Genomic DNA, 21,463 nt, shown 5'->3' on the forward strand with positions numbered 1-21,463 from the left:
CGCACGCACACAGCTTTAATGCAGTGTGTAGTGGCGGGTTGAATCAACATCACACCAACACACCCTGACGCGCGTCGTACATTGAAATAAGGGTAGGTTTCCGAGAGGGCGAAAGCAGAATAAGAAGAAATGAAAAAACAACACAAGCAACCCACGGCCAGCGCTTACCAATACAGCCACACAGCCGGACCGGGTTGTGGACGTGTTGTTTTTCCCACCTTTCTTTCTCCACTCACCACTCGACCGTTCGGCGCATCGTGTGCGTTTGGTTGAATATGTGTGTGTGCGCGTGTGTGGGTAAGAAGAAGAAACCACGCGGCGGCTGTTCATTCATTTGCCAGCGCTAACCATTCACTCATTCTAGAGTCGACCGGCGTGAGGTTCGTATCGAGGCGTGCGTGTTGCGTGATTTGCGTGTGGCGCGTGAGTGTGTATTGTTGGCATCCCTCTCCCACCCCATACTACCCCTCTACCCCTTCTGAAGGGGATGATATGGTGTGACCGGCTGTGCGTGTGTATGTGTGTGTGTGCATTGTTGTGTATTGTGCAGTTACATTTTTATCATGCTCTCTCGCTCTCTCTCTCTCTCTCTCACATAAATTTCGGCATCTCTTTCACTCTCTCACACACGCATACAAATACTCGTGAAATCCTGATGAGAAGATGATCCTGTGAAGTAATTATTGGTGTGCAACTGGATTTTAGCGTAATTTTTGTACGCTGCTGCATGATGCTGTTGCAATGCAATTTTTCGAAATTGATTTTCTGTGTGTTTGTGATTTTACTACTACAAAAGTGCGTTGTTTTACTGTGCTGATTTGTTTATGAAAATTTTGCAACGAGAAACTCAAGGATCGATCGCCACAAAAAAATAATTTGCTGCTGGTGAACGAACGAAAGTTAATGACGAAATTAGTAGAAATAATATGCAAAAATTTGATAAGTTTTTGGCGGGATGCAGCTGAACCAAGTCATGAAAAATTTTATCATAATTTTGTGTTTTAAAGAGGGAAACCATTTTTAACTGTTTTCCAACAAAAAAAACTGTCTAATTTTGTGTTTTTTTTAATAATTTGCCACCTTTGTTCACTAAAATATTTTCAAACACATCTTTTCCAAACGATAATCTACTCTCAAATTTTGTTGTGGATAGTTGTGAAATTTTATTTCAATTTAAAATAAAATTTCCTATAATACTCTTGGTGAAGCGAAACCTTTTACTTAATTACATTTCCTCCTCTCCAAATATTTCTCATCCGAAACAGTGTTCTTCCGGTGTGGTGGTGAGCAACCAAAAATTGTCCCAAAATAGGCCGGCTACGATTCAACAATTGTGAGAAGAGCAAAAAAATTGGTTACAAAAGGCCACAAATTGAACGAGAAAACAGGCGACAACCAATCGTTTTTCAGTGTCAGTGCTAAAGTGTGAAAAGAAAAAAGGAGAAAATACAAAGAAAAGCAAGAAGTTTTCTTTTTCCTAAATTGCGTGTTATCAAAAATGTGTTTTACCAACGAAATATTACAATCGAAGCTTGATCTTCTAAGAGGTGAAAAGTGATAAAAAGCTCGCTTAACGGTGAAGTTTCAATAAAATGGATCGAAAGATTGTATGAAAGTGGTGGATGTTGTGGTGTGTTTAGTGCAAACGTGAATTGTTACGAATTAAACGTGCCTGGTGAGAGGTTGATCCTTGCACACAATCGTCCCGTAGTGTGTGCTGTTGCTGTGAGCAGGTGCAGTGAATTGAAATCTTGGCGGAATTGTTTCAAAGTGTTCGGTGTTTTTTTCCCCGTTTGTTAGGAACACGGTTTACACGGTATAAAAGAAAGAAGCTTACAAACACGTCCAGCGAGTCTCGAGTGCTGTTGGAGCGAAAGAAGTAGTGCTAGCCGCAACCACTCACGAAACGCTGTACCAGTGCGAACGTTAAGATCCTTCCGAGCCTAGCGAGAACCTCGTGCAAAATAGGCTGGCGTGACACCCACGGCTTTCTCGGTGATGTTGTAATGAGATACGACGGCCAAGAACTGCTCCAATCTGACGACTTCAGTAGGCCGGCGAAGGGAATGGCCTATCATCCATTCCTGCAGCTACCGCGACCGACTGACTTCAGCGTCTCGTCGCTGTTGACCGCGGGTTCGCCGCCGTCAGCGCAAGCCCAGCAGCAAAACTCGCCGGCGGCGGCCGCCGCAGCCGCGGCCGCCATCAACATGGCGGCCACGGCAGCCGGCACCGCACCACCCGGTGCCGGCGGGCCGCCCTCCTACTTCCCGGCCGCCGCCCTCGCCGCCCTGTCCGGCGGACCGGGGGCCGGTGGTCCACCGCCGTCCCATCTGTATCCGGGCGCGCTGCTGCCGAAGCTGCCACCGCACCATCCGCACGCCCATCATCCGCTCGGGACGGCCTACACGACGGCGGAGGATGTGGTGTTGGCGGCGGTGGCCGCCCATCAGCATCATCCGGCGATGAGGCCGCTGAGAGCGATGCAACCGGAGGATGACGGTGTGGTGGACGACCCGAAGGTGACGCTGGAAGGGAAGGAGCTGTGGGAGAAGTTTCACAAGCTCGGGACGGAAATGGTCATCACCAAGAGTGGCAGGTAGGTGTTACTTTGTTGGGGGGGGGGGAGGCTCTTTAGATGGATGGAAGGGAAAAAGGAAGCGAGTGGAATTGGGCTTCCAGTTAGGGTACAAAAATTGACGAACCTCGAAGATTTTCCGCAGAAGAAGTGTCCAGCGCGTTTTACCGACGGCATTTTGAACATGCGTACCGGTGGTTGACAAATGCGGGCGGAAAAGGTTCGTCGTTTGGGACGCATTTAACGAAGTGTGTCTTTGGGTTTATTTCGTTGCAATGAATTTATCTAAAAACATACTTTACTGATATCATACGGTTTTCTGGCAGAAGAATAATGCTTCATTTCAATTAAATGCCAGAGCTAAATTAATTGGAACCGTAAGACTTGGATCTTCTTTTGGAATTTCCCAATAGTTCCCAAACAAAAGACTGATTAAATCTTTTTTCGTTTGTAGTCCTGTTTAAAGGCAATATTCGAGTAATATTTAGAATTTTTAAACCTCGAACAATATGATGTGTTACAACGTGTTTAAACTTTCATCTAAACAATCAAGGAATGAAAGGAAGAGGTTTCACATGTACTAGATTGCTTATAGACGAATTTTTCTAAGACGAAAGTCTTCTAAATTTTATATTTTAGTTCTGGGGGTTTTCCCATTTTATTTTAGATTTATTTACTTTAAACGATCTTTGGTGAAATAACGGTATTTTCTTCAAATATCCTTTGCGCGTAAGTGTTCAATAAAGACCTTCTTTATCAGCTACTTTACTTTACGCTTACTGAAAAGTGTTCTTAATATGAAATTTTTTTAAATTTTGTAGAATATTTTTTGAAGAATTTTTGATGAATTTTAAAACAATTAGTTTGTTTTTAAGCCGAAACTCATGAATAATTGGTCATGTTGCTTCTAGTTAACTTCACTTAGTAAATTAGTCATTACAAATTTAAATTACTGAGAGATTCTATTGTTAAATTTCACATATGGTCACATACACAATAAAGTAACACAACTTGCGTTATTAAATTTGAGGAATTGAGTTACTGTTGAGTACTCGCAGCGATCGAACATCGGCGAATGAAGTCTGTGTCGAGGGCAATTATTTGTATAAACATAAAAATGAGATAAACTCACGAATATACATTCGTATATGTATAAATAAATACAAATAATGGAAATTATTATTGTGAAAATTAAATAACAAATAAAAATAAGGTTAGGTCAGGGGCGGCTAAGCGTGATTTATGCGACAGAGGCGACGATCCTCAAATGGAAGCACCGTGGTTCAAATCCCAACCGGACTTTGTAGTATCGGCAAGTCTAGTAAGCCATAATCATTGTAAATATTGGCATAATCAAATCAAATATTGGCATAATCATTGGATGCATTTAAGGTTCGATTCTAAATGCCGAAATCTTTTCGTCTTTTTGTACCGTTGTGATGAAAACGTTAGGCTATAAATTAGGGCAATTTTCTTGATTTTTTTTCAAACTGTAACTTGGACTACTTTTCACCTTAAACATTAGCTTCTACTGGTTTTTAAGACGTTTTTTGTGGTTTTTAATTTTTGCGTAATAATTTCAAATTTGTTTAATTGAAATAAACAAACATAAAGTGCTATAAATTGCTATGATAATGACGATAAATAATTTAAAAATCGTATAAAAAGGTGATCTTATTATTTTGTCTATCTTTCTACATTCTTGAACTGGATTTTTCGCTTTAAGGTCGGAATCTGTCAAGGATTCTTGCAGTCAAAAATGGCCTCATTGAAATAAAAAAAAAATTATTGACGTTTTATAAAAAGACATTATATTATCAAACGACAATAACATCAGTTTGATAAATACCTTTGTCTTTTCCTTAAATCTTTTGCTTACTTAAATTTCTTTAAACATGCTTCAAATAAACCAAAGCAAGTAGAATAAAATAATGGAAACTTAATTCATCAACGCGTTGATTGTAAATGCACCATCGAAGCGTCCGGCACATCCGCAACAATTTCCTTTCAACTTCAAGTTCTTTGTCACTCATAATTGCTTGTGGTGTTTCGTTGAAGTGGAATCGTTCAAAAAAATTCACGTTCTTTGCTTCGTTGTGTTTTCAATTGTGAAAAAAGAAGTAGCCAAAAAGCACTCCATTTTTTTGACCACACTAGCTCTCACGATACTCTTTAGACTTGTCTTGTGCTAAACAACAAATTTTCAAGTGCTACTAATTCGCTAATTATGCTCCGAACACCTTGAACAGCAGCATTGAAATTTAACTCCAATTTTCAACCCGACAAATAGACAATTAAATGGAGCGCTGGTTTTGGGTGTAAAGCCGGAGCCGGGCTGCACCCTGACACTTTACACTCCAACATCCAACCCAAACCAGAAGAAGCTCCTGCAAAATAAACTCCGGCAATTAATTTACATTTAAGGAAAGTTTCTGCACTTTTTTTTTTTCGCCCCTTCATTTTCATTGCACTGCACTTTTTTTCCGTGGCACGAAAAATAGCAAAGTTGCTTGCTGCTGGTGTCGGCCCAGACACACTGTTCTTCGCACTCCACCGTCGCACCACAGACAACTGAAACACGAGCGTTTGTTGATTGTTTGCCACTAATCATCATCAGCCGCGCCACCATCGCACCCGGCGAGAAGCCACCGGGAGGGGGGGAAACAAAATGCAAAACAAAAACTAAATGGTGCCAACCAACAAACCTGTGTGCCCAAGTGTAGTAGAATTGAAAATAAAATCAGCGGCCACCGAATCTATCGCATCACAATCTCACCTTTTACTGTGCGGATTGTGTGTGTGTGTGTGTTGGTAGTGCGGCGGCAATCAATTTTTGGCTGAAGGTGCAAATTGTAGGCAAAGTGCACTTGAGGTTGATTTTTGTATTTGTTTTCACCTTCCATTTACTGTTTCGAATTTGGTGGCGTCTGCTTGTCTTATTGTGGTTGGCTGTTCTATGGATGTTTCGAGTGATTTGGGGGTGTTTTTCAGGAATGTTGTGTTGTTTGCTAAATAGAATCAACTTACACTTTATTTTTATAATATTTTTTTATTTTTACGAGTGTTTTACGAGCGTTAAAATTCATTCTCAAATCGAACTCCATTTTAGACAATTGATTAACCTCCTTTTGCAGGAAGGCGATAAAGTTTATCATTCCGATTGAATGCTACGAAGAATTTTTGACCTAAAATCACCTCCTTTGTAACTACTGTTAATTGAATTTGTTCGGTACGAAATTTCCACCGAATTAGCCTTGGCCTAATGCGAAGCTTCGCCTGTGAACCGAGCACACCAGTTCGAGTTTTTGTGACGGACAGACTGACACTTACTGGCCGGGATCAATTATTAAATTCGAAACATAAATCATCACCCACTAACTTTCGAAGCTGATCGATCGTGTATGTGTGTGTGTGTGTGTTTTTAACTGCCTCATTGCAACAGTGATCGGTGTTAAAAGTGATAAAATATTAAAAGCATTACTCCATGGCTTTCTTTGACCGTAGCGATGCGCGAATATTGGTTGCCACTTTTTGCACTAAACTAAGCTGCAAAACCGCGTGTGCACTGATTGTGCAATCTAGTGCACTGAGTGATAAAGGTGCAATTGCATCTCCTGGCATCGCACACACACACACACACACACGCACACGCTCGCTCGCTCGGCGTGTGCGCTGCGATTGCAGCAATTCAGGCGGTTTGGGGGAGATTTTTTCGCTTCCTTTTGCGAGCTCGATTGGGCCCATTTTGCCACATTTTGTGCCGCTTTTTTTTTGTGTGTGAGTGCGTGAGTGTGTGTCCTCTGTTGAAGCTTTTACCTATTTATTTATATATTTTTAAATATTTTTCCCAACGCGTGCAGTGTGCGCGCGTGTGGTGAATTTAGCATTTTTTTTTTTCAAACATCAATTTGCAATATTCTTTGTTTCAGGCTGCAAACAAGAAAAACTCATCGTGTTTTTAAAAAAATAAATTAAACAATTTCAACACTCACTTCAACACGCCGAAAAACGTAAAAGAAGTAAAAGCTGGAAGCTACTAAAGTAAATTTGGTGTGTGTACAGATTCGAAAATAAAACATGGCTTCCACCAAAACAAAAAAAAGCACCACTCCAGCTCCTGCATCTGACGTTAATTCAGTTGAAGAAGGTGTGTGTGTGTGTGCTTGTTTTTTTTTTCTTGTGTGAAAATTTCCATTTTCCTGTGCACAGTTTTAAACGGATGTGGATAACACGATGAAAAATGGTGATAAATAAAAATTCGCTTCGGAACACTTTTTCCGTGTTTTCCAACCCCCCCCCCCTCCCGCTCCCCCCGAAAGTTCGATTTTTTAACCCCCATTTTCCAGCGCCAAGCAGCACTCTTTTTGGTGCCGGAAAGGTGTTGGGCTTTTTCATGATTAATTTCATTTAACATTTTCACTCACTGAAGGAGCGCGCTTTTCTGCCACCATTAAAAATCGAAATGGGTTGCTTGGCTGGTTGTTTTGGTTTTGGTGCCTCTCTTTGGTGCCACAGCAGCACCGTACCGAACGTTCAATTTTCAATCGATACCGCGGGTGTTGATGATAGTATGGATTATCTTTTAGCCCACCGGCGCGAAGGCTTTGCGCGATGTTCCGATAAACGCGGGCTGTTGACACGTGCACCAATGTGCTTTTGTATTTTTAAGTGCGTCGAGCGAGTGAGGCTGCAAAAGCGATCGAAAAGGGGGTGCTGCTGATAAGTGGAGCTTATAGGGAAAAATCGTTTTTTGTTTTGTTGTTGTGCGGCTAGTATAAAGAAAAGAAGGCGAAATTTTTAAACCTTTATCGCCTGATCAATTTTTGTGTTGGTGGCGCATGAATCAATAATGAATTGAAAGCTTTATAATAATAAATGTAATGCAATTAGTAAAACAAAGTCTTTGTTCTCCCTAAAGCATTAAATGAAGCATAATTAGAGCAAAAATTACAAGCTGCATGAAGTGAGCAGGTGTTTAGAGAATAATTTTTATCTCTCACCATTTCTAGTTCGCTAAGCTTGAGGTTCATACAATCATGTCCTCCAATCGGGAGCAAGAAACGACTAATGATGATGACAGATTGTGGTAACAAAGCAAGGGAAAACAGCTTATCAAACCACAAAACGTAACGAAAAAAAAAACCTCAAGCAATGAAACTAAATTCAGGCTCATTAGAAAGTGGCATCCATAAAATCCGGTGAAAATGTTTCCACGGTTTTTTCCCCCCTCTCTTCTAAACCTTACCCGCTTTCAAGCGTATTCGGATTATAGTTTTATTGTCTGGTGACATTTTGGACAAGTTTATGGGTGTGTGTTTTGATTTCGTAACAAAACGAGTAACTCAAACGCACAAACTCAATCGAAATAAAAGTGTTTAGTGGCTTTCAGTAATCAGCAAAGCGTCTCAATGTCAGCTTGTTGTTGCTCTCTCTCTCTCTCCCCATTTTCAATTGCTTTTCATACTCATCAAAAGCACCGAAAAAACGATCGCTTCACAACGCCCAATTAGCAAGCCCAAAACTAGTACGACCCAACAACCACCGCCACTCCAAAAAACCTAATTACAAGCAATTTATGTAAGCGTTAGCACCCCAGCCTACCGGTGTGTGTGTGGCGTGTGGCGTGTATTTGGGAAATAATTCACCTGCCCGAAAAAAAAAAAACTCTTTGGCCCATCACTTTCACACGCGCTTTTGCTGATGGTTTGCGCTTCGAAAACTCCTTATTTTGGCACCTCAGTCAGCCCCGTCGCGCTCGCTAGAGTGATCGTGAGCGGCCACAGCTCAGTTGTTTTGGTTTTATTTTTGGGTGCTCGCTCGCTGGCTGCTCAGAACGTCAAACGCAACCGAGCCTCGAAAGCAGGGTAGATGCAACAAGCGCCAACATGATGCGAAGTGTCTAATTAGGATGACAGGGGCACCCGGTGCGGGCTGTTTCCGTGCCGTGTTGGTACGTTTGTGGGTCGGTTTGTGAAGTGCAAAGCTAAAATTAGGCATGGCAAGTTAAAGGCCAGTTATCTTCTTCTTCTTCTTCTTTGGCACTTCCTTTCTGGCTTCCTTGGTTTGATCACCCGATTACCGGTAGCCTGATAGCGAGTCCTGCGTACTGGATATCGGACCACCTGTACCGCGAAATGGTTGCTTAGGAAGGAATCAATAAAAGGAGAACAGTAAAGAGAGAACAATTGTGAACAGGAAACAGTTCATAGACAATTTTATATAAAAATTTAAATAAAAAATTTTAAGTAGAAGAACCGATTACGTCCGTGGTAAGGCAAAGAATAAGGAGGAAATGCCTTATTTAAGTCATCACAAGCCGTGTTGACAATGTGGTATTGCACCACCACATAAAAATATTTTAATATTTTTATAAAAGCTTTAATTCAAATTCCTATTGACAGATTCAGTTAAAAATATTAAAATAAAAGAATAAATTTGATATGTTTCGGCACAACACGAATTACTTGAGCAATGTGACACTATACGGCGATTAAAATGTACAAAGAGTGCAAATAGAGTAAATAAAACAATAGAAAAAGAAAACGAAACGCAAAAACGAAACAATTGTTTCAACAAAAAATGCTAAAAACAAAAGGAAATTAAAACAAAAATATAAAACTTAAATAATGATCAAACAAACTAATAAAAAAATAATATTAGAAGAACACACTAACAAAACCAAGGAACAAAACTCGCTAAAAATAGTCCCAAAATTATAATTAAATCAATTAGTTACTATTAAATCCATCAAACTGGCATTATCATGCACAAATCCGACCGCTCCATTTCGTTTGATTAACCATTTTCTGCTGACACTTCCCTGACACAAGCCCTGGGACGGGACGGGAGCTAAGCTCCCACTTAATTTGCCATCTTAGCCGCAGTAACACCACCAACCATCACAGTGGTAGCCTGCTGAAGACACAGTCAAAGTTAAAAGTGTGGAAGGTGTAATACCGCAGCCAGAGGAGCAAGAAAAAGCGGTACGACGGGACGAGCTTAAGTATTTGCCGTGATTAAAATTAACGCTTACTTTCAATTTTCCACTTCGATCGCACTTTTATCTTTTCATCTTTGCTTGACTGTTGTTTGCTTCGCCTCTTTTCCTTCACTGTTTGTTAGTGCCAGTCAGCGCCAAGCTCTCGGGCTGACACCACCCGATATTGCACCCGCGTGGGGATGCACTTTGAAGTACGCGGAGGAGGTGGAACAGAGGGGAAGGGGGGGGGGCTTAAGTTTTCCCGAGCCAGCGGTTCGTTTCCTTTCATACAGGAATGCCGTAGCGCCGACAGGTTCGCGTTACGTGTGTGTGTTAATCGGGCGGGAAAATCAGCCTTCAGTCTCATTTAGCTGGGAAATATCCTGTCCTGTTGGTGTATGTGTGTGATGCATGTGTAGGCATGTACAACAAACACACATGTACTGCAAGTTTGCAAGTTCGGTGGTGTTTGAAAATTGATTATAAATTCATAAAATAATTTGTTGATCCTATCGATCAACTTCGGTGAGCCTGCGAGACTTTGGGGGTTGCATTTCACTCAAACAAACCAACCCACCGCTCCTTTTCATACAGACACACACACACACACACACACACACACACACACACACGAACAGGTGCTTGAGGTTGGGTAATGGAGCAAAAGTGCGAACCTGAGCGAAAGTGTTATTGATTTAGGGGCTGAATTGGAGCACGCGCGCTCGCGCGCCTTTTCTGCCCGGTGCGGTGGCCTTCAAAACGAGTTGCGCTCGGTACATGCTCGGAGGCTAGGCCTTTTGTGCGAAGCATCAGCACACTCGTAGCCACTGCGTAGAGATTAGAGAGATGGAAGTTTTAGCTTGCGGGCACACCACACCCCGGAAATCGGTACGGCAAGTGTTGGACTTTTTGTACCCACATCCGGTTAGGAGAGAGCTTTTCCATATGAAGGGGGGTTTTTCTTTCCCCCCCCCCGGTGGCACAAGGTTATACATGCATACTTGAGCCGTATTCGGTGGCAAGAGAGACAGAGCGAAAAAGAATGGGTGGGAAAAAAACCGAACAGCAATAGTCATGTTTGAGTTTTTCCTTTCCCGCAGGGCAGAATCATTCAATTTGTCCCACACGTCCTCCAACGGCTACCTCAAGGATTCGGAGCCAATGTTCCTCTTCAGCAAACCAGGGGTAGGGAAAGAAACCATAAGGAAGAAGCAGAAGAAGAAAAAACCCAAGCTAAATGAAGATTGAAAAGTCCGCAGCACAAAAGAGCTCATTCTTGGAGGGCTTTTCATGAAAACCATTTTCCGTACATTTTTCACACATGTGCCAGCGTACTACCGCGAGCACCGTGAACAACACTCACTGGCGGATGACAATTTTGTGTGGCCTGCTGTTGGCGCATATCTCTCGAGGGAAAAACCTCGATCAGACACGTACCTTACCGGCGACACACACACACACACACACGCGTGGACGGCTGCTTCAGTTCCACGAAGGAAAACTTCACGTAAAGCGGACACCAGCCCCACCGGTCCAGCGACATGGTTGTGCGGAGCATGCATTTGGTAGCAGCGAAAAGGGATGGGCAGATGAAATCATCTCTTTTGTCCTGCAGGTGTTGATCCGTCCGTTCGGTGAGGGGGGGGGGGGGGTTTCTTACGTTGTTGTTGTTGTTGCATTCAAGCAGCACTATATTTGATTGCTTCCACCAGAAGTGGCATGGTGGGATGAAATTAAAAAACACGCATGTGGTAGTAATGCCTTCGCCGTCGTACTATTTAGTAGTGTAAAAGGGAACGATTTCGGGGGTAAAGATTCATTCATAACTGCAAAAATATGCTCGTCCGGTGCACTCGTTTGCAACCGCAACGTTACAGTACAGTGCAGCAAATGCGGATCGGGACAGCAGTATTTGACGCTCTTGAATGGACACTTTTTTGGCAAAATATAATTACGTGTGTCATTTTTACTGTAAAGAGATGGTTAAATTTTACTCATAAAATGTTCGAAACTCACGTAAAAAAATAATAAAAATGTATTATTTTGCTACTGAATACAGAAACCTGAAAATAATAGCAATGTATGCATCGGAACTAACGCACAAGAAAATTTAAATCAAGGTAATAAAATAGTAACTTATAACTTCGAAATATATAATGTCATTTATTCAAACAAGGAGCTATAAAAGCTGCTGCAAAAACAAGATCCACCACAGATTCATCCAGAAACTCTCTCTGGATTCATCTAGATTACTAGATTCTCTCGTTTCTCTCGATTCATCTAGATTACTAGATGGAATTCTAGAAGAAACATAAAAGTAAACAATAATAAAATAAAAAAAGTCCCTTAAAAGCAAGGTTCTATACTGTTGTATGGCAAGACCGAGCTTAAAATCCCATCCGGACCGTTCCCCCGTAGTGAGAGCTGTCTATCCAGCTACATGGTATTGGAAGGTCTAGAAAACCATTCGATGGCCGTCGAGAACTAGTAGGTCCTTAAGTTAAAAAGAAGGAGAAAGAGACTTAGATCGAAATAGGGTTTTTACTCAAACTTTCTGTCTATAATTAGACAAAAAAACTCCATTTGCTTAGATTGCTTAGATTGCTTATTTGCCTCACTACGGGAGGACGGTTTGAATGGGATTTGTATCCCGATCATGCCGTTTGAAGACTGGCGCCCTTAATTCCGCCCAATAATTCATTCCAATGATTTGTTACTCACAATTTTCCAAATATTTTTTACAAAGTGTTTGTGTGAGTTATTTTGCCGTGTTTTCTGACATCATAAAAATCACCCACAACCCCCCCCCCCCCCCCCCCCAAAAAAAAAGGAAAAAATAAACAATTCTTCGTCCTTCAATTGCAACGAGTCCCGAATCGCTTCTGTAGCACTGCACTTCCTTAGCAAACAACCAACACAACCATCGGCAGTTACTACGACTGTCGCTCGTAGTAATAATGAGCCATTTATGTGTTAAGAAGGAAGGCTTGTCTTTCTTTCACTCTCTTTATTTTTCTCTCTCATTCTCTCTATCCGTTCGGTGCATCACAACAACAGCAACAAAAAAAAATTCAAGGGTAGATGAACAAGTGCAAGTGTGTGGTGAGGTGTTAAAATTTCTTGTCCATAAAACAGTTTTTAACACCCTCGCATAATGAGTAGCACTCACACCCGCACCCGCCACTCCTTCCTTCCTTCCGTTTTCCTTCGCTTCTTTTCCCATTACTTCCCGCCTGCATTACTGCAGCCGAGCTGCAGCCGAGCTGCAGCATTGCACCTTACCGGGCTGCGTGTTGCACTTTGGTGGCTCACCCAAAACCACGCAAGGCAAGTGCAGAACGAAAGCAATGACTGCAGACTCCCCAAAACACAACCCAGCCACAGTGACGGTATTATTATACATGCACTGGGTGCAATTTTATACCGGCTGGCGCGTGGAAATTCGCATACACACTTTTCCACCCGCCGGTTGGGGTTGGGTTCTTCTTGTCTCTGTTTGTTTCCTTCTTCTTGTATGTGTCGGCGTTTTTTTTTTTTGCTGTTGTTGTGTCAGCTCCGCTCCGAGAGTCAAGCCCAACCTGGCACGTGATGTGTGTGGCTGTATGTTGGCAAGTGCTTTGAGGTACGTGTGTATGCGTGCATCACATGGTGGAAAATTCTGATGTTTCGCGGCACAATTGCTCTTCGTTGGGGCGCGCGCGTGGTGATGCTTTAGATATGGAAATTGAACACTTCGCGAGGTAACAAGTCTGTTTTTTTTTTTTACTTGCTTTGTAGGGTTGTACGCCCTTGTATTCGCCTAGTTTTTTGCTTCTTCTCTTGATTAGCGGACGAGAAGGACGACGCGTGGGGTTGATTGGAGGAATGTGAGTGAAATGCATTTTTTTGTAACTGCAAAATGTCACGAAAATAGATGCACACATGCAAGCGAGGCAGTAGTGGACATCAACAGCAAGAAAAAGCCTTAGAATTTAAAAAAAACTTGTTTAATTATTCACGAAACTTACTGAGAAGAACTATGAAAACAATACCAATAGTTGTTACATCAAAAGTAATGAAAAGATTTTTTGAATTAAAAAAAACTTAGACACTTACGAAAAACGGTAGCTATAAATGTATAAGAATCAAGAAAGACCGATTCATCAAGACAAGAAGGTGGATTTGTGGAACGAATATTTATAACAAAACTACAAAATGAACATAAAAGTCATTTTTCATCCACTTTTACTGAGGAAACTGCTTACAAATCTACTACCACTAACGATTTTTCCCACACAAAACTCATGCCAAAACGTGTCGACCACTGACTGTGCATTGCATAGGGAAAATTAGTGTCAAACGTGATAAGCCATGTCGGGTGTCACGCCACGCCAAAACATGGAAGGCCGACCGACAAAACATCGATGCCTAGCCGATGCTCTTGTGTGTCAGGATTTTCGGTCGTTAATTGCAGCTCGCATGCAAACCCTCTCCGGCAGGGGTGGACGAGTGAATCGCGCCAAAACGCACGCAGCGAAAAATGCAACCGAAGCTTGTTGCATACACAGGCGGAAAGCTGGGGTGAAGCCGAAAGGATAGGGAAAAATGAACAGAATGTGCGGTTAACACATCACCGGACACACACACACACACACATGCACAAACATCACGAGACACTGTGTTCACCGGTAAGTCGGCACCAGCATTTGCGTATCGGATGTCACCTCCGAAAGGCTCCCGGGAACCCGGGAAGAGAACCCGTACGAAAGTGTACTGCGGTGGAAGAAAAGTGTATGCGTGTGTCCTCTAGGGAATGTGCACTGGGAAGAGGTTTGGCAGTTTAGAAATGGGACGGTTTCGATTCTTTTTTTTTTTTTTTTGACAGTATCGGACCAAGCCGCACCAGCCAGGGTTTTGTGCAGCGCAATTAGATCGCATGCACACGCTAGACAATGCATGCATACACAAGTGCAAACCGACAGTACGCGAGTCACACACACACACACACACACACACACACCGCTATGCGTCAATATCAAGTCGTTTTAGAACGTAACAACAGCAAAGGGCTGCTGTCATCTCGGGTGCAAGCTTGTAAATTTGCAATTCCAATCGCTGGATGCCGAACGACAAAAACCACCGGGGTGACAACGGAACTGGACCGTGACAGTGATGGTGTGTGCACCGGTACGAAAGATTCACGACCGATAATGAATAGTCGCAGCGCAGTTTGATTGATGCGCAGATAATTCTAAGCTGTGGTCAGCACTCGGCCGGGTGTAAACTGTTCGGTGGGCAGTGTGTGAGCATAAATTAGCTCAGAACGATTAGTGGACTGGTGGTGGTTGGATAGGTGGGTTACGCATAATGAAGCGATTGAGGCAGGTTAAGATTATTTTTATCATAATTGTTAAGAGGTCAAGAATTGTTGGAACAAAGCTAACAGAAAAAAAAACTTCGGAAGCGAGCTCTATTGAGTCTGGTTGTAGTAAGTCTAAGATCTTCACAACAAAAATCTTGGTATTCTTCTTAGACGACTCTATAGAATATGAAAAGATGCTGCCAAATATTTTCCAGGTCCTCAGATTATTCCTCGGATGCCAGGTCCTCAGAAGGATATAAGAGATCTTGGAGAGTCACTGGGATAACTTGCTCTTGCTTATTAATACTACATAACTGACTAATGGAACGGCAGGGTGGTGTAGCCGACAGCGGCCCCGGTATTTACACGACTGGACCAGGGTTCTAGTCCCATCCGAACCATTCCCACGTTAGTGAGGACTGACCATCCAACTACGTGATATAGGCAAGTCTAGTAAGTCATTGGAAGGTCGTCGTGATCTTACGGTCGTAAGATGAAGTCATGAAGAAGAAGATAATATCTCCTAAGATATTTAACAGATCCTTAAGAGTTCGACGACCTAAACAGTGGTGGATCAAGATCTTTGGATGCCGCGAGCAAAAAGGACCCTGAGTTTAACATACTATTTCGAAATTGGTGAGGTTATCTTGTAGTCTCTGTCTTCAATAGAGCATTTCTTTTTCACTTCCGGATTTATAATGGGGTTCTTGTAAATGCCAAATGCCACTTTGTCCAAGCTGCTATTTATAACAAGATCAGGGTCCTATCCGTTGGGACTCCATAAGGAGTCCCGATGCTCCCCAAGCATCTGCTTGGCTGGCTTGTACTCCCCAGGACTTAAAATCACTATCATGCTCATGATTGAATAAACTACTTCAAAGATCTGAATCCCACAAAACTTCAAAAATCAAGACCATACGTCTTTTAACATAGAAAAGCTCAGCTAACGCTGTCAGTTAAAGTTTGACTTGATAATTTGATATGTCTAGAAGTTCTCATACGATAGCTGTCAATATGAGTCTTTTATTTCAGCGGGACACACGTAAAACAACCACGAGACAATGGAGGAACCGCTTAGTACAGGTTATATCCGAGACTTTCAATTTCATTTTCTGTCCAAGCTTTAGCTAGTTCTAGCCGTTCAAGAAAACAAAAAACCTACGCTCCTCCTTTGCGCGACACATTAGTAAGCTGATCCAACACAAGAACAGTGAATAAACGGGAAGCTCATAGGCAACGGTTCGAGCGTGGCAGCAAAGTATCGAGCCAAGGTGTGCGTTTCGGTATTGCGTGCCACGACATCCGATCGGTAACAGGAAGCGAGACCGAACCGTATAAGGAACCGCACCAGCCAAACACGGGCGAGCGTACGCACTCGGTACACAAATGGTGGTGGGCTGGAAGACTTGAACACTTCCTTCTCAGGTCCGTGGGTGGGTGTTTGTTTGCTTTTTTTTTTTTTTTTTTTTTTGGATAGCTCAGCCGATGGTCGATTGCTCGCTGAACTTTATGAACCACCATTAATGGTCGTGTTGATGGGTTATGTTGGGGCATAAAGTCTAGTAAAGCCGATCGAAACAAATCGGTGTAAGCAAATGTCTGCACCGCACGGCCAGGCGGTTGTTAACCGGCACAGTAATACCGACAATCAGCATAAAAATTTAGCAGCTGTCCGGACGGAAATCGGTAGAATACAAACGGGCAAGAAAATCCTTGCAGCGCTTTCCACCTTCTGCGGTTCGGCTCGGCAGCAGTAAACGAGCGTCGGAAAGATCGGCGCGAAGCGTACCTCGATTTGGGCCAGGATCTTGCTTCACCTGCTGTACAAACCGGCGTCGGGATGCAGATTTTGCATACATCTCTCCACATATGTGTGAGTGTATGTTTTTTTGTATGCCGATTATTATTAAGTTTCACCACACAGACGCACCCGAGACCTCGAGACTAGAAGACTAGAGGTATGACTCTGGAGGGGAGTATATTTTTTTGCTGTTGTTGTGTATTGCTCTCTACGGGACCTCGAGTCGGGATACATCTAAAGGACATCCGATGTCTCGAAGGAAGGAAGATTGACAACTACTAGTTGTGCGGCTGCGGCTTTTTTGGAGCTGGTCCCTTGTTTTCCGTGTGTTTTTTTTTAATTTTTTGCAAACCCGAAACTGCAGGTCGGATCGGGAAAAGACAATGCAATAGAAAGAAAGAAAAACTTCATCCGGAGCATTATAAAATAGAAAACCTGAACGGAGAGAGAGAGAGGGAGAGTGAGTGCTGTTTAGCATCCCTTTTATTTCGTGATTCTTTTTTGTTATTAGCATCAACCCAATTGAACACGGGTGGCGGCAAAAGCGTCCCAATAATAAGCATATCATTTTTCACATTAGCTTCCTTTTGCCGAAAGAAGTGGAAGAAATAATATTAATAAGAAATAAAAAAAAAAAATTCTCAAAAACCCACACCCGGTGTGGTTTCGAGGGGTATGTTTTGGGCTACGAGAACGCTCGACTCTGTGTATGCGATGGAGAGGGTTGTCGTGCTGTCACTATCGAGTCTGGACGTACAGTTTGGCAGGCATATTAGCCACAAGAAGCGTTTCCAAATGCCGCACTAAGACGACGAAGGGTCCCGGCTCGTGTGTGGCAGGGCTGCTTCTCATTAGCCCTGTGCCGTTTCGCCGAGGTACCGAGGTCACCCAGCGCGGAACGATGGGCCGATGTGTAAGTATGCGATAATTGTAACCCCTTTTCCCGGGCCCTGCTTCCTTGATGTGTGTGAGGCGTCAGATGATACGGTTACATTGTTGTACACATTTGGCCGCTTGGTCTTTACCTTGTTTGGTAAGTGTCGGTTTATACATGGGAAGGTGCGTATGTATGTGTGTGTGTGTGTGCGTGTGTGGCTTGTGTGGTTTTCCCTCCAGGGCTGAAACCGGTGCCATAATATTCGATCGTATGGACAGTGGAAAATGTGTCGCTTTTTTTAGTTGGAATGCACTTTAAATGTCTAGTGAATTATATCATTTTTATGTAACATAAGTTACGCGGTCAAGACACAAAAAATTATCGATTAATCGATTGATAGAGACGCATTGCTTTCTAAATAACGAAATTTCAGGAACTGAATTTTGCGAATGACAGAATAATGTTCATTCGTTAGTTCCATGAGTTCATTCGTAAGTTCATTTAGTAATTTATAGCAACGTTAGTTTACGATTGTCCTTGCTATACAATGAAATGTGTGTAACTACCCATTCTGTCAGAACACTATTGGTTAAGGATTTCAACAATTTTGATGAAAACATGTGAAGTTATTAAAGATGTTTTCAAATAATTTTATAGCACTGCTCTGCTTGAATTCACTGATACCAGCTTGTTAAAAAAGCTGTTCTTTTTTATAGTTTCACAAAACAGCCCTTTCGACGAAATCTTTGTAAATCCGCCAACTAAGGCACTACTAAGGCAAATGTGTACTGGAAAAATCCTTAGAATTGGTTAGAAAGGCAGTTTGTCACTGTGGAGTCCATTTGAGTTCATTATGGGATCAATTAATTTTATAGCATTAAGGCGTTTCATAAGCCGAGATAGAAATGACGCAACTATTGACCAATTTTATGGAGCAATACTGATTCAGATGAGACTTGCTTAAAAAATGTGTCAATCTTTGCGTTTTGATTGGTCTAGGGTGACCTATTAAGCAAATATCGCACCATCAACTTCAACTAATCCCTTGACACTTTGAACGAACAAACGTTTATTGATACATATCAAATGCTCCGCGAAGCATTGGGCGATCCCGCGTAAATTATCGGTATATTGATCGCTGTAAACTAATATTTACACCACTTTTTTCCCATTTACGAAACGATGAGCACAATTATTTCCCGTGGGAAACTTTGTTTTTTTTTGTGCTTTGCAATGATTTTGCTGTTAGATTATATCACGCCGGGGTTCACAGTGCGTTTGCTCCATTGTTTCCTCTACAGCAGCTTGGAGCTCCTTAGGTTTGTGAAAGTGAATGGGTAACTAGTTTGTTGTGTGCTAAACGTCTAAGCTTTAGCATTTTCCTTTTCGCTCTGTAATTGAGTTGTCACAATTTAATCATATTACATGACGAAGAGAAATAAAAGAAACGAATCGAACAATACCTTTTAGATATTGTGGACCAAACTAAACGGTGCATCTGCACAAATACTGGCCAAAATTGGGCTGCCTCAGCCAGCAGACGAAACAACGACGTAAAGCGCATGAGCAGAGCAAACAAAATTTATTGGCACAATCTCATTCCATCTTATTAGCACCACCAAATTGGCATGTTAAGCTCGCAGGTCGAGTAGTTTTCTCGGGGCAGGAGATGACGCTGAGGGCATCATTTTTGACGAAGGATTGGAAGTTGGAAGGAAGGCTACACCGGACAGGGTGTTGTGGGTCGAATTATTTTCGTGCCACGCATGGGCAGAGGAGCTTTCAGATTGTTGATTTAGAATCAGTAACGGAAGCAACTGGGGAAGATGAAGACCCGGCCTGATCCGCTCGGTGTGCGGTGTAGCAGCAGGGATCTTGTACAAGGGGCTGCTGCTGCTGCTCATCAATTTGTTATGATTTAAGGCAGTGCAGACGTAGCACAGAAAGCCACCCAAAACAATCGTAGGAAAGAGTAGGAGAGAGAGAGAGAGCGAGCGAAAGAAGCTTTTATCCTACAGGCACTTTTCGAACAACCCAACGAGACAACAGGAGGCACTCGATCGATTTTCTTTCCGCAACGATCCTTGTGCTCGGCAGGCACAGCAGCTTGAAGATCTGCTTCAAGGCTGATCGGAGAGGCACTGCGAAGTACCAGAAGCGAAGCAGGCACAAGAACGGACGAACGAACGAACGGCCGCAACGCCAAACCCTCCATTATCGTTATTAATATTGGGTGCCTGACTGTTGAGATCATAATTACACGTTTCATGGTGTTTTGTTTATATTTCAAAAATATATCTTCCGTCGATGCCAGCGCCACCAGCGCTGTTATTATTGTGGTCGCTTGGCTTCCCCTCCGTTCCAACCGTACGCCACCCTTTTAAGCCCTGGGTTCGTTCTCGTGGACTTTCTCGTGCACGTTTCTCGTCGCCTAGTTATCACCTTGGTGTTCTTACCGTTGGGGTAATAATATCATCAGCAGCAGAAGAATGGAGCTGCATTTTTTGTTTTTCGTTGGTTGGAGTTCAAGTTGTTTTTTTGTGGTACTGGATCCGATGGTATCCTGGTTCCGTTATGGGTTGGATGTGGGATTTTTGTTGCTTGCTGTTGTTGCTGTGCTTATGAGCTTGATTTATTCCTTTCGATCCGGGCTTGATCGGTTGCTTGATCTCATTTGTCGGATCTACCTCGTTTTGTGAGGAAGGATGAGTCAGATTGTGTATTCAATGTGGGTCAAATGCTACGCACACAATACGACAGCTTGATTCATTTCGCATTAACGTGCACAACAGGTGATCGTGTTAAGTGGCGATGTTTATCTCGAAAATATTTACCCTCAAAAATTGTGTTCATGTTTTTCTCAATATCCATTTTTAATCATTTTTTATTATAATTTTGTTTAGTATCAGTTAATATGAAAGTAATAAGAAGAGGTTTAAACTGCCACTAGAAAGACAGCATTAGCGTGTTCGTTCGTTTGACAGATACTGACAGCATTTCATATTTGCTATAATGAATACTTTGCTATAAAAAAACCCATACCCAAAGACACTGTTTTACTGCTCACTAGCAAAAATTTGACATTTAGAACACTTAAAATAAATATGAATAATAAATTCACCAAGCTGATGACAGGAAATCATAACTTTTTTTGCTGTTGTACCGGCAGTTTAATCAGATTGCTAAACGGTTGCCGTACGCAAACCATTCACCCCGGGGCTGTCGTTTAATGGGACGCAAGATTTATCTTTCGCAAGTACTTGCATATGTACCGCGCTGCCTATACCGTCGTGACAGACGAGGCGCCCGTACTTGTACGCGGCGATATGTGCGATTTGCTTAGCGGTTTTTTTTTTTAATGACCACCAGCACGGCGGTTCCTCTTCGTCGACCAGCGTTAGGGCAATTAATTTATATTTATAGTCCGAAAGGATTAGAGTCCGCCACGTTCCCCCTACACTGTGGATAGGTTTCTGCAGAAAACGGCGGGTTGAAATCTATCCTACTCACCGACGCTTCCTTTGATGGCGAGCGACGTTTGCGAGCGAAGTAGTATTCATTTTCATATTTTATGTGCGTGTGTGTCTGTGGCTGAATGTGCGTTTGACAGCTAGAGTTAGTGGGAGAGGACGAAAGCTAGAGCGTGCAAATAGCATTTGACGCATTCATGATTAATTCAGACGATTCAGGCGAGCAGGTGACAGAAGCCACCGTTTTCGAGATCGACGTCGGGATCGCATTTTCCCGATCTCGGGCCGGTGTCGGTGTGGTCATATGTTTCGCGATCGGAGACGTTTAATTAGAGCTGCAATAAATTTGCATTTCGTATGGGCCGGTAGTGAGGAGTGGGCAAATGTCGCTTTTTATCTTATCACGATCGAAACGAA

General features: G+C 42.6%; 1 protein-coding gene across 2 annotated transcripts in view; it reads left to right on the forward strand.

The window, feature by feature from the left end:
* The first annotated feature begins 1,997 nt into the window (after positions 1-1,997).
* The window catches only part of LOC126567918 (optomotor-blind protein), a 119,248-nt gene continuing 99,782 nt past the window's right edge, over positions 1,998-21,463 (forward strand). For both annotated transcript variants that reach the window (XM_050224281.1, XM_050224282.1), the window contains exon 1: positions 1,998-2,599. In XM_050224281.1, coding sequence (XP_050080238.1) covers positions 2,007-2,599 — 593 coding nt within the window. In that variant the 5' untranslated portion in view covers positions 1,998-2,006. The remainder of the gene's footprint in view (positions 2,600-21,463) is intronic.

The sequence above is a fragment of the Anopheles maculipalpis genome, chromosome 2RL (genome assembly GCF_943734695.1).
Source record: "Anopheles maculipalpis chromosome 2RL, idAnoMacuDA_375_x, whole genome shotgun sequence".
Classification (NCBI taxonomy): Eukaryota; Metazoa; Arthropoda; class Insecta; order Diptera; family Culicidae; genus Anopheles; species Anopheles maculipalpis.